General features: G+C 47.4%; 4 protein-coding genes across 7 annotated transcripts; 2 read left to right on the forward strand and 2 right to left on the reverse strand.

Annotated features, from left to right (window-relative positions):
- Positions 1-130: 130 nt before the first annotated feature.
- On the reverse strand, positions 131-2,205 carry LOC9660020 (vacuolar protein sorting-associated protein 22 homolog 1). 3 transcript variants are annotated; one of them, XM_002990899.2, is made up of 8 exons: positions 2,125-2,205; positions 1,960-2,070; positions 1,771-1,906; positions 1,563-1,717; positions 1,290-1,397; positions 1,146-1,235; positions 819-1,045; positions 131-733 (listed from the first exon to the last, which is right to left on the reverse strand). In XM_002990899.2, exons 1-7 carry the CDS (start codon positions 2,173-2,175, stop codon positions 947-949), a joined length of 750 nt encoding a protein of 249 aa, XP_002990945.1. In that variant the 5' UTR covers positions 2,176-2,205; the 3' UTR covers positions 131-733; positions 819-946. The 3 variants fall into 3 exon arrangements, with proteins under 3 accessions (XP_002990945.1, XP_024520509.1, XP_024520510.1); XM_024664741.1 differs by having other exon boundaries at positions 1,290-1,466; XM_024664742.1 differs by having other exon boundaries at positions 131-759; positions 1,290-1,466.
- A 6,064-nt stretch (positions 2,206-8,269) lies between these two features.
- On the reverse strand, positions 8,270-9,127 carry LOC9660022 (translationally-controlled tumor protein homolog). The gene is made up of 2 exons (XM_002990901.2): positions 8,622-9,127; positions 8,270-8,538 (listed from the first exon to the last, which is right to left on the reverse strand). Exons 1-2 carry the CDS (start codon positions 9,008-9,010, stop codon positions 8,421-8,423), a joined length of 507 nt encoding a protein of 168 aa, XP_002990947.1. The 5' UTR covers positions 9,011-9,127; the 3' UTR covers positions 8,270-8,420.
- Positions 9,128-9,245: 118 nt separating this feature from the next.
- LOC9660023 (RNA polymerase II subunit A C-terminal domain phosphatase SSU72) lies at positions 9,246-10,753 on the forward strand. 2 transcript variants are annotated; one of them, XM_002990841.2, is made up of 4 exons: positions 9,246-9,675; positions 9,814-9,959; positions 10,040-10,158; positions 10,595-10,753. In XM_002990841.2, the coding sequence occupies exons 1-4, from the start codon at positions 9,461-9,463 to the stop codon at positions 10,697-10,699; spliced, it is 585 nt and encodes a 194-aa protein (XP_002990887.1). In that variant the 5' UTR covers positions 9,246-9,460; the 3' UTR covers positions 10,700-10,753. The 2 variants fall into 2 exon arrangements, with proteins under 2 accessions (XP_002990887.1, XP_024520465.1); XM_024664697.1 differs by lacking the exon at positions 10,595-10,753 and having other exon boundaries at positions 10,040-10,504.
- Positions 10,754-10,807: 54 nt separating this feature from the next.
- LOC112342618 (high mobility group nucleosome-binding domain-containing protein 5-like) lies at positions 10,808-12,461 on the forward strand (the record flags this gene model as incomplete). The annotated part of the gene is made up of 3 exons (XM_024664702.1): positions 10,808-11,007; positions 11,070-11,137; positions 11,199-12,461. Coding segments are annotated over exons 1-3 (1,452 nt in total), but the record flags the coding sequence as incomplete, so codon positions are not given.
- Positions 12,462-12,463: the final 2 nt, after the last annotated feature.

A 12,463-nucleotide genomic window follows, 5' to 3' on the forward strand; every position in this document is an offset into this window, starting at 1 on the left:
AAAGCAAGAAATTATGCTGTGCTGCTCGGATGATGAATTGTGAGGTGATACTTTTTTTATACCATCCCTACCTTGATTTTTACCACGAGCTCCCTCGAAATGAGCTCTTCTAGAAGGGAGAATTTCAAGGGAGAACAAATGCCCTTCTTTGGCATTTCTCTAATGAGAAATTTAGGAGAGTTGCAAAGCTCAAGTAGCACGTCCAAAAACTTGGCCTTTTCCAAACACTCGTTACAATCTATGGCGGCATCGACTATTCAGCTCCGGGATGCTCGTCTGCAACTTGCTTAGGAACCTCTATCCGCTTGCTTCGAGAAACTTTGTAGCGCTCTCCATGGCCATCTTGAGCGTCTTGATGATCGCCGGAAGCACACTCTTCCAAATGCCTGCACGTCGCTAGAGCAAAGCAGAACTTCCAGGTACCTCGTCATCCTGGCGACCATGGATTTCTTGGCAGCATCTATCAGCACCAAGATGGCCTCTTTAACGTTTTTGCTTCAGACAAGGCGCTGCTTCGATACCACCGGATAAGGCCACGCCAAGTTGCCAGCCAGGAGCACAGCGTTTTCGAGCCGGCTCGCAGTGCTTCTCTGTACGACACTACAGCGTCGGCATAGCGGCCCTGTCGCTTGAAAAACTGGGGCAAGAGTTCACCTTGTTGAAAAAACTCTTGTAGTGCCGGGTAGATGATCGGCAAGAAAGTAGCATCACACCAAGCGCACCTGAGCAGCGTCTGCAAGGAAATAAGCAACGTAAAACCTGTTCAAGAGTGTCCATAAAAAACATGGAAAATGAAAGAGGCTCTAGAATTTATGTACCTGATGATCGTTCCAGACATCAGGTAGACTCCTTCCAGAAGAAGGATCGCCAACTGGAAGGCCGCGAAAGGAAAGGAGAAAGCCAAAGAATGGCGGGACTGTATTCGCAGCTTCGAAAAGGGATCTTTCTAGAGTTCTTCCGCATTGCTAGAACTGAGACTAACACAAGGAAACCAATACCTTCGTTTCCTATCAGGGTGTCCATCGTCAATCATCACCAGGCCTTCCTGTAGTGGAAAGAGAATTAGAAACAAACGAAAGAATGATCAAAGCAACTAAACGTTTCCCCTGATTGGAAACTAGTGAAGAATTCTGAGAGCGTCTCACCTTCATCAATGTTTCCAAAGCATCGATCACTCGACCGGGATGCCACGATAGAGCGCGTTCTACGTCTTCAACCAGAACAAATCCACGGACCTGGAAGTAAAAAAAGAAGAGTATAAGATACGTAGTCTCAAAAGTTTCAATCACCTCTGCGAGTTCTAAGATTTGGTTGTGGTCTTTGTTGAGCTCGGTTGGAACAGAGCGAACGAGTTTCTTTTTGCCGACGGTGAAAACCTCGAAGCCACTTCCGAGTACCTGCAAATAAGCCGTCATGGGACGAATGGTTGACGAGTCTGCAAAATCATTGAAAGATAACCCATCACACTGCAAACAAATGAATGGAAAACAAAAACAAGAAGAAGCGAACAGAATTAATCCAACGAATTTTTTTCTGCCCAGGTTTTCTCGTGTTTTCCATACCTTGAGCTTGTCAATCGCCTTGAGACAATCATCGCTAGTGATCGTCTCCCGGGACGTTCGTCTCTTCTTAGATAGCATCGAGCAGAGCTCGTTGAGATCAATTAGTCCTCCATTGTGAGATCGAGTCGCAAGGCAGATCTCTACAATCTGGACACCTGCGAGCTGAGACTCATCAACCAAAAAAAGAGAGAACACGAAGAAAACTTACCAATTTCGTAGTAAAAATCTCCAATTCCTAGAAGCTCGGCCCAGAAACCTTTGTTGGACGCTAAAGGATCGACTCCGACTTTGGAACACATCTCATGGAACTGAGCCCGGAACGCTGGATTCTTCTTGATATCATGCTAAGAAACAAACCAAAGCAATCCCATTCACGCTCACGATTCCACTCCCATACCTTGTGCTTGCGCGCAAATTCTTCTAGCTGCGTCCTAAACGTCGCCAGCTGCTCTTTGAGAAGATCCGTCCGGATTCTCGCCACATTCTCGCCAACAGACCGATACTGATCCTGGAATCAACGAAAGCACAGCGTCCGATCCCCACAGCTGAAACAATCTCATACCCTAGCTGCAGCCGCGGAATGCAATCCCGAGATCCCAGGGCGCCTCTTCATCGTCCAACAAGAAGAGCCCTAAAATCATGGCTTTCGAGGTAAATTTCTCTTTTATTCATTTCCAAAGCTATGTAAAGCTATGTTGTTCACATAACTGGAGTGGTAAATTGCAACACCCATGCTATGGCCAATTATGTCCCAACCAACCAGAAAAGAACGTGATTTTTTTATGTTGGTATCTTCTTTCTCATCCCGACATAAATCCTTTACAGTATGTTTCTTAAGAGTGTTTCCAAGGGAAAAGGCAAAACGCTCGTGTATAAAAAAACCATCATCTAGAAAATGTGGCCTCCACTCTCCAGCAGTTATCATCACTGAAAACCATTCGTAAGCTTGTTCATCTCCACCTTTCATTTTATTCTTCTTCTTTAGTTTTGAGCTTGATTTTGATTGTGTGGGGATTTGGCCACCACTTTGAGGCAAAGTGACATAACTAGAGCTGTAAAGAGTGATGCTGGTTTGTATATCCCAAGCACATCCAGGACAAACCATGACATGAAATTAGTCCACCCTAACTCCATACTTGCACAAGATGTGATTTTCTTATCCCATTGCAACACTCCGTTAAGAATCGGAAAAAGCATGATTTTAACAGGTACAAAACTTTGTCAGAGTTGTCTCACAAGATGTAAATGAAAAATTTATGGTTGAAACAACATTAATCCCAAGGTAGATAAGAAATTAAAGCTTATCTAGAAAAGGCTTCCACCACGAATATTGACTTGACATCCCTGTAGTTTTCTAGATTTCTGGAAAAAAACAAACTCATTGACTTGTTAAACCCATAGGATGAAGTCTTACAATTCACACTTTATTGTAGAATATAGAGATGATAGAACGTGTTCATAACTGGAAGATCGATGAAACAACAATTCCAACCTCTCTTTCAGTGGAAGGTGTTGGGAGGGTCGTTCTTCATGACTGGGAAGCTTAAACCATTCAAATATCTAAAAAGTCAACGTGATCTCAATATATATCACATACAAAAACATAGTTTGCCAAAGCGTCCTGGAGTGCAATAATAGCGGCTTATCGCATCACGGCATGGAAAAATCGCCGCAGCTGTGCCTCTTATATTTCAATGGGATGTCAGCTTTCCGGGCAATTGTGCGATCTTACTGCAAATCCTGAGGCTAAGACTGACCGCGGTGCCTTTCTGAAGCCCCGCAAAGCTCGCAAATCACTGGGTCTCCCAGGTGGTGGAATGGCCGTTGTGCAAAGTGCTTGAAGCTCACCACCAATAGGTCTTTGCCCGTGAACTCCCTGCCACAGTTCTCGAGCTCCGCAAGTGCTTCGCAAAGATAGCACGCGGCCAAAAGCGACGCTACAGTAAATGCAACGACATGATCCATGGACATTTGCTATTTTTTAAGAGACAGGCAATGCGTGTTCAGACAATCGCCACTCAGGAATGGGAAGAGTACAGCGTCCCTTGCCTGATATTGAAAGCCAAGGCACTCAAGCTCAGGTGCAATCGGCCATACAGGACCTGCCGCTGGGCAAGGCACTTGATCATCTTGGATTCACGATGGAGATGCTTCGAGCTGCGGGGCCAGAGTGGATTGCTAGTGGAGATCTTTAATTAAGTAGAGGCTTCCCCATGGCCTGAACGGTCAATAGAGTTATCCTCCTATACAAATCCGGGGATCCCTCTGTTGTCACCAGCTACAAAACATTGGATGTGGCCAGCATTTTTGCAAAGATATTTGCCTGCTTGCTGGAGAAAGAGCTCTCTAGTTGGATGGAAAGGAGTGGGAAGGGTTTCCGGAGGCATTATTCTTGTAAAGACCAACTCCTGACACTCCAGAACGGAACTGAGTCCTTTTCCTGGGATATGTGGACTTAGCGGATGGTGCAATTGCAAATCTTTGACAGCCTGCCGATTGAGTCACACATCGGTGTACGCCATCTATCCCCAACTTTGTTCGCCATCTACGTGGATGTTGCAGGGGAAGGTGCTCTCACGTCTTACCAACTCTCTGGCATGCACCTATATGCGCTGCTCTATGCCGATGATATACTCTTGCCAGCTCCGTCAGCGGCTAAACCTGGGTCTACGTGCTCAATGACGTTCTGTCACACACCCTGGCATCATATCGATGTGATCATATGCTCCTTGTGGAAATGGGACTAAGAACACCCCTGCATCTTCGCATTTGTTGCTTATGCCAAACAGATCAGGTGGAAGATGTGTTTCATGTTGTTTACAACTGCATGGCCTTTGTATTATTAAGCTCAGGTGAAGAAAGAAAACGATACAAGTCAGCCAACACTACCCCGGGAATCGAGATCACCACCTCCTACAGGATTTGAATTTCAAACGCGCGTGTGGAGCTTTGATTTCTTATACTCTGCCACAACTTACTACTCAGTGTTGCCAGAAAATCCACCCCATGTCTCTTCTTATGCATAGGAGCTGAGGCACCACTCTTTTATCATGTCATCCTTGTGCTCCTTCACCGTCTTGGCGTGGGGTGCTCGTTGCTTTCTCCAGGAGTGTTGCCGGGAGTTTTTTCTCCAGTGCTACCACCCCAAGTAGCGTTGTTATCACGAACTTCTCGACTGCCCCAGCCATTTCCACCACCATCTTCACCAGTATTCCAGCCTCTGCCACCATTGTTGCCAGTGTTCCAGCCTCCACGGTCGTTGCTGGGTAACGCCACCACCATTGTCGCCAATGGCTCGCCCCTTAAGGTGGTCCGGCTGTTTGCAGCTTTCGGATCAAGTTTTTTTATTTGCGAGAATTTTACTACTGAGTTGCTATGATCTTACGTGGTTTGTTGTGGCAGTCATGCTCTCGAGAACATGTACTGCCAGACAAATCTTAGTACACATGGTAATGTTTAATTGGACTGACTTAAACCTCCACTTAGGATTGCCAAGTGTACTGCCTCAACGGGCTCGCCACGTGCACGTTAAGGCGGTTCACTGGCAACCCGTGAACCAATCATCGTCAGCTTCACCATTTTCCCGGGATTTCTACCACAAGGTTGTTGCAGTGATGCACCGTCAACGAAGCTATTATCTGAAAAAAAAGTCGTTACAAACAGAGAAATCAGGATTTCTCCAGCTACATGGAATTTCGATGGTAGTAACTTCGATCTCTTTTTCCAATGCGTCCTTCTTGGAGGAACGCAAGATTATAAGATGATTCTCCGGTCGAAGAGAAAAGACTGTCTGTTTTGGAACATCGAAGGACTTTCATACCCACAGGAGCGATTTTCCGCGTGGTCTGAATTGTGAACGAAAAGAAAGTCCTTGAAAATCATTTACAAGAGAAAGAAGAAGAGAAACATCACCTTTCGCTTATAGACCAAAATTCTTGTGCATCCTCTATACATTTCCCTCAGACATCTCGGTCAGGTGCTCTACATTAGCTGAAGGAATCCTATTGCAGCACCGGATCGTGGGAAGCTGTGGTCGTGGTTTTCTCATACAGCTTTTGCCTTCTCGCTGTTTGATCATCATTTACAGCAGCACTCGAATCGTCAACATCCCGGTCTTCCTATCTGACAGATCGGTAGGGCTCCGTTTTCCTTTCAGGATGCATAAGAAGGGAAGCGAGATGGATCGGACAGTGTGGGAGGAGCGTCGCCATGCCCCGGCATATCTAAAATGCGCGATCATATCAGGTCTTAGCGTTGCAGGGAGGCCGATCTTATCTTTGCGTGCGTGCATGAGCGCTACAAGATGCCCGGATGGTCGCCTTGAGCATGTTCGCAAGGTGCTCGCGAGTGTGCTGTGATTTTTGCGTGAAGGAGAGCTACAAGATGCCCGATTTTGTCCTGCTTCTAGTCGGCAAGAAAGGGAGCTCGCCAGTGGGATCTTTGGCGCTGTGATCAGGAGCGCTATTTGTCTTGCTTCTAGTCGGCAAGAAAGGGGTCGCCGTTGGGCTGCTCGCGGCTCGCTCGCGGATGGATATCTTTGAAGGCATCCCTCCCAGTCTCGGATCGTCAAACTCTATAGGAGGGTAGTCACGCCACTTTGGATTCGCATTCTCACTCATCTATGCTACCCTCGAGAAACTTCGAGGTCGCTGTTATCCTTTGAGCATGCCCCGAATGGCTGGCCGCCAATAACCTCACGCGCTTAGATTGTGTTCCACGCCGCCTTTGTGATCGTGCCATCAGGATGCCGCTCCCACTTGTAAAACGAGACCCCGATTGAGCAATACGCCTTAGAGAACGTCGCTCTCTTGATCATCGCCGACCTGTTCAAGCTTCTCGTCTAGTGCAGCATACATGTTATACCATTTTGCGCACAGGAAGAGGATCCCGCCTGGCCGCCTGCCGTCGAATTCGCCACTGAAAAAAGTGCGACTCGCAACGCGCAAGCAGCAAAAGGATTTACCTGTACGACATTAACACCCGGAAAGGAAGCCCGCGGGATCCTTCCATGGATCTGGGAGATGCCTGATGATCCAGCTCTCCCCGATAACAATCCGTGGATGCGGCAAGAGCTCCTCAAGCGACAAGAGTGCCATCAACCTGGAAAAGTGCAGTGTAGGATTTTAGGATTGCCAATTTATTCTATACTGGTAAAGAATCCAGAAAAATTCCACAGCATGGGTGATTGATTGACAATTGATTCACAATCCCAGTCGCAGTGGTGGCCGATATGATCACCCTTGTCGTCTCTTGGAATTGCAGTATATGGCAACTCTCATTTAATAATTGCTAACAAGTTCTCTTCCATCCATGACAACATTTCAATGGAAGTTTAAACAAGTATGGTGAACATTAGTGTATGCAGAGAACATTCGATGATAAGATAGAAACGATTTTCTTGCTATGTTTTTCTTGTAAACCATGACAAGGATAGGAAAACTATACAGATATTGTGGGATGTGCTCAAGCTGTCTACCTCAAATGCCAAGTTCAATTCTTGCTGAAACTCTAGTTTCCCAGAAGACAAGTTTACATCTTCTTTGACTTTCACTACTTTGCTAGAAATTATTAGTGATAAGTAAACCTTGATTACAAATATATTGGAGGAATGTACTCGATTATTAATCAAACCATCTTCATGAATAATTTAGGAATATACAATGGCCTTTCACCCTAAAAAAGGACTGCCTACAGTCAAATGATTTTCTTGACTTGGACATTGAGCACTTTTACCTGTTAAGAACACCACTGCCAGAATGAGAACATTGCATTCTTCCATATGTATATGGAGCTTGGGTGGATTGCATTGGCCTAGACGTCTTGGCTAGAGCTATATCCCTGCAAGCATCACTCTTCACAAGTCTAGCTATGTCTGATCTGACATGCTTTATACTTTCGCGATCAACATGCTCTTGATCAAGCTCAAAACTCAAAAAAGAAGAAGAAAATGAAAGCTGGATGAACGAGTTCACATTTGGTTTTCCAGTGACAACTGCTGGAGAGTAGCCATGGAACTTAGAATTCCATGTGGAGGCCACCTTTTCTGGATGATGGCTAGACTTTTAGGCATTAGTGTGCTGCCAGACATCAGGACGGGTACTACTTTGTAATTGGATGCACCCCTGTGCTCAAGTGCGACTTTCCAATCTCCAAGCTGCTGTTCTATGGTGTAAGCTAGGATGAGAGCACTCTCCACCAGCATTGGCTCTCATAGGACTGGGAAGTCACAGTGGCATTCCAGTAGCGCTTCAAGTGGTACATCCAGTTGCAAAACAAAGTAATGTATCCAGTTTTGGTTTTTCTGGCTTGGATACTTCAAGTTCCATGGGTACTCTCCAGCAATTGTGACTGGAAAATATTGGACGAACACCAGCAAAGGCCTCTTATCTTTGAAACCACTTGCTGTAAGAAATCTCCCACGCCAGATCCACACTTCGTAATCAGACACTGGGAGCAGGGAAGTAGAACTATTTTTTCCTGTGCTTTTATCTCAAATCCCCCACCGGAATTGAAAGAATAGCAAAGAGGAAGAGCTATGAAAAACTTCGCAATTTCCAAGTGATACTCGGGCTTAACAAGAATGCACACTAATCTAAAGAAAGGACAATAAGCGCTCACTAGGAGAGCCGCGAATATGCCCCGCATTTAAAGGCCCGCATTTAAACGCTCGTTCTTTGGCTGTTTGATAACGAACATAAAGGCCGAGATTTAATAAACGAGGATGAAAGGATTTGGTTATAAGAGGAGAAAAAATTTGATCCATCATAGAGTACGAATTAAGATATCACCAGTAGCATACAAAACCATACTAGAAAACCTCCCTTGCGAACCACTGATTGATCGAAGAACACTCGCGACTCAGCACTTGACTTCCTTGAGCGCGTGCTTGAAGTAGATGAAGGTGGGATCCGACCTGCCTTCCTTGTAGTATGCCAAGACGTACGTGGCATCGTCCTTCATGCTCTCGCCGACGAAGCTACCAAAAAGCACCAGAGATCTCATCAGTTCCAATCGAGCTCGGAGCAGATCCTAGAGCAAACGAGAGAAGAGAGAACTTACAACTGGAAGTCATTGAGCTTGGAGAGGATCCACTTGACGGCGGCCTCCACATTCTTCTTGAACTCGGCCTTCTCCTCCTCGGGGAGGATCTCCGTGAGGTTCTTGATGAACTTCTTCATGCAGCCGAGGAACGTCTTCTTGTCGAAGGCTGGCTGCTCCTGGAGGCGAAAGGTGTCGACAATGTCCACCACTTTCGCTGCCTGATCGTCCACGCCTTCGTCATCCTCGCCGCCCTCCTGCGATGGATTGGCGCCGATGTCCACGTCCACACATCCCGTCACGACCCATTTGCCCTCGACCTCCCACAGCACGCCATTCTGGATCTCCTTGTAGGGGAAGGAATCCGACAGGAGCTCGTCGCCAGACAGCAAATCCTGGTACACGAGCATGGCGATCGACCACGCGCCGCCTCGATCTAGATCTGCCGGAATTCCAGAGGCGAGAGAGCGCCTACTTACTTGCGCGCCTCCAAACCCTAGCTCGTCACAAAGAGGGGCCGGCGCAAAGCCATATCCAGGGTTTCTAGAGGCATATTCCACCATCTCTAACGGAATATTCTCTAGCGGAATGCATCAAACCGAATATGCTCATGGACTTTACGACAGAATGTTCTCCTTCTTTTAGGTTAAGAAGCCCATCGGATTGGAGGCTCTATCTCCATCAAGAGTGTTTTTTGCGTTGCGCTGCGCTCGCGGCCAGGTATTTTGTTTCGGCGATTGATGCCAGATCGATCCAGCGAGCAAGCTCCTTTTGCTGCCGCGAGGAGGTCCGGCTAGGGTTGAGAGGATTGTCGCTCTCCATGGCGAGATTGTAGCTAGATTAGTAGGGCGGCGGCGATAATGAAGCTCCGCCATGCTATGGTGTGTGCCTCCAATCAGAATCGGAGTATGGAAGCTCACGCCCTCTTGCAAAGAGAAGGCTTAGATGTGAGCTCGTATGGAACAGGCAATCAAGTGAAGCTCCCGGGGCCGACGATTCGAGACCCCAATATCTACCAGTTTGGAACGCCGTATACCGCGATAATCGAAGATCTCAAGAACAAGGATCCCGACTTGTATGTTTTGCAATTTTTTCTTTTCTTCGTTTCTTCCTTTGCCTTTGTCTTCTTGCTCTTGTTCTTGGTCTTGGTTTTTGTGAACCCCTTCTTTTTTCGTTGTTTCTCACGACCTTGTCGCTTCATTGGCCATTGCAGATACAAAAGGAACGGCTTGCTACCGATGCTCAAGCGCAACGCGAGTGTCAAAGACGCTCCCCAGCGCTGGCAAGACAACGCTGGCGATGGCGCCTTCGATGTGGTGCTGACTTTCGAGGAGAGAGTTTTCGACCTTGTCAACGAAGGTACATTTTCTTTTGTTACTCGGCTTGTTTGTTTCGCAAATCTTTTGCCTGTTCTTAGTTTTTTTATGTGTTCCTGGCAGATCTCCAAAACCGCGAGCAAACGCTCTTCAAGACGGTGCTGGTCGTGAACTTGGACGTCAAAGACAACCACGAAGAAGCAGCGGTTGGTGCCAAGCTCGCGCTGGATTTGTGCAAAAAGGTAAAATTCCTCTCCCTCGATCCCAATCTTGATCCTTCGCGATGCTTGCTAGAGATTTTCCGTATGGTGTTTGTCCCGCTAACACTCCTTAGAAAGAAGATGACAAACGAAAGAGGATTTTTTTTTCTTTCATCTCCACTCCAAGCTCGATAGAATGAATCGATCTGGAAGATCGCTCTTGGAAATCGATGGGCAGTGACAATTGGTTGACGGGGACACGGGATATCACTAAACCCTATCAATGAAAGAATGAAAATCCATCCATTGCTATGTACATAGCGAGTTCTTTAAACTTCTGGGGGAGTTTACACCACACTACTAAAGAAAGATCACGATGGTTTGTGTTCTTGGCTTATGTTCTTAACTTCCCTCGCGATTTCTCTGTTCTTTTTTCACTTAGAAAGGTGGTTTTGATCGAATCTCTCGTGTTTTGCAGCTAGAGGAGAGCGAGAAGAACTGGGAGGACGAGATCGACGATATCGTGCGGAGATTTGAGAAGCAACACAAGCGGAGATTGATCTACACCATATGTTTCTATTGAGACGATGAAAGAGAAAAGCTGGAAAAATGTGATACCAAGTTTGTTTGCCCTAGATTCTTTTTGGATATTCTATTTGTAACGTGTCCTAGATTCGTGTAGAATGTTCTATTTGAAACGTTATGCCATATTTCTCGGTGTGTGTGAGCTAAGTAGGGTTTAGGGTGTGTGAAAGTAAGGGAAGAGCGCCATGGATTTCATGCGCGGGGTCGATCAAGCGGTGGCTTTGTGCCGCGCATGCGTGGAGACGAATCGCGGCACGCGGATGCTCGTTATAGTGCCGTCCGGGACATCGGCGGAGGAGTTTAGAGGTATGGAGCTCGATCCATCGATCGATGATCGCCGGGTACTTGAGGGCTTTTTCTTCTTGCAGAGAGGGTGAGGGCTGTGCATTCTACCAATTTTCCGGAGCACGGAAATGTAGGCATCAAGAACATCATGGTACGAAACCGCTGGAGAAAAAGCTCTGGGAAGTTTCTGAGATTTCTTGTGTGTTTTCCAGATCATGGTTGCGGGGTATTGGTATGCTTTCACCCATGGCAACATTGGAACGGCTGCTCAAGGAACCGATGCGCGATTTAGAGTCGAGCTTTTCGAGGAACAGGAGGAAGTCGTGGATCCTTCTCCATCCGGGACTCCCGCGAGAAGGGAGCTTGCGGCCGGAGAGGATGTGCGTCAGCAGCCGGCGAGAGAGGAGAGTAGACTTGGCAGAGCCGTGACTAGTTTGCGACGAACCCTCGAGGAGATGGAGGACATTCGTGGAACTGGTCCTGGAAGGGTGGTGAACAATGCTCAAGGGGTGAGGATCACTGCTCCTCCTCCAGCGAACGAGGTTATGGTTGGATCTGCCGCGGACGAAAGGAATGACGACGTCCAGATGGTGGATGGTTCTGAGCCCGAGTCTAGAGCAGTGGCGGAAACCGATATCGCCGAGAGTAGCGGACAGGAAACAAGGTCCGGCCCTTCTCTGCGATGTAACGACGTTCAGATGGTGGATGGTTCTGAGCCCCACTCTAGAGCAGTGGCGGAAATGGACGTCCCTGAGAGTAACGGACAGGAGACAAGGTCCGCCTCTTCTCTGCGACGATCGCACGACATGCCTTCTGAAAATCCAGCCGATAAGTCGCAGAACGGTTGTCGAGGGGTTTCTCCTCCTCCAGTGAAACTTGCCAGCTCCGCGACGAGCGACTGCAACATGGTGGATGTTTCCGTGCCCGAGGCTGCGGCGGCGACCGCACAGGAAACAGAAGTGGAAGTTATGAAGGAGCTGGGAGAAAGAACTGTGGAGGGTGGTAACGATGAACAAGGGAGAGACGAGGTAGAGGTAGAAGGAGCTGGAAGGGAGGGACAGAAACTAGAATCGAGTACGGACGATTCGGAAGGATCTGAGGAGGAGGAGGATGAACTAGAAGGCAGGAGAGATGAGCGACAAGAAAACGAGGAAAAGGAAGTAGAGGCAGGACTGCAGATTGGAGACGAGAAGGAGCTAGAAACTGAGAAAGGCAGTTCTGAGAAAAATGTAGGAGACATGGAGGCTCAGAAGGATGCGACAGCGTCATCAGTGCTTAATATTCTTCTCGGCTCCTCTGAGGGAACTGAAGATCGCTCGAACGCGAAAGCTAGTGGCGAGCCTACTCGAATCGATGAGCCTGTTGCTACTGATGGCAATGGCAGTGCCTCAGGACACGATTTTATAGCCGAGAAACCTACAGCCAAGCGAAAACACGACTGGTCTTTGGATGCATCGCACAAGAGGTCGAGAGTGGA

The sequence above is a fragment of the Selaginella moellendorffii genome, unplaced genomic scaffold (genome assembly GCF_000143415.4).
Source record: "Selaginella moellendorffii unplaced genomic scaffold, v1.0 SELMOscaffold_113, whole genome shotgun sequence".
Lineage (NCBI taxonomy): Eukaryota > Viridiplantae > Streptophyta > Lycopodiopsida > Selaginellales > Selaginellaceae > Selaginella > Selaginella moellendorffii.

Bases quoted from the DNA above. Each gene is read 5' to 3' on its own strand.
- LOC9660020 (XM_024664741.1), bottom strand. From the start codon at position 2,175: ATGAAGAGGCGCCCTGGGATCTCGGGATTGCATTCCGCGGCTGCAGCT. The intron at 2,071-2,124 runs GTATGAGATTGT...CGTTGATTCCAG, and splicing joins ATTCCGCGGCTGCAGCTAGG to GATCAGTATCGGTCTGTTGG. The intron at 1,236-1,289 runs GTGATTGAAACT...TTTTACTTCCAG, and splicing joins AAATCTTAGAACTCGCAGAG to GTCCGTGGATTTGTTCTGGT.
- LOC9660022 (XM_002990901.2), bottom strand. From the start codon at position 9,010: ATGCTCGTGTACCAGGATTTGCTGTCTGGCGACGAGCTCCTGTCGGAT. The intron at 8,539-8,621 runs GTAAGTTCTCTC...GCTTTTTGGTAG, and splicing joins AAGCTCAATGACTTCCAGTT to CTTCGTCGGCGAGAGCATGA.
- LOC9660023 (XM_024664697.1), top strand. From the start codon at position 9,461: ATGAAGCTCCGCCATGCTATGGTGTGTGCCTCCAATCAGAATCGGAGT. The intron at 9,676-9,813 runs GTATGTTTTGCA...TGGCCATTGCAG, and splicing joins AAGAACAAGGATCCCGACTT to ATACAAAAGGAACGGCTTGC. The intron at 9,960-10,039 runs GTACATTTTCTT...TGTTCCTGGCAG, and splicing joins TTTCGACCTTGTCAACGAAG to ATCTCCAAAACCGCGAGCAA.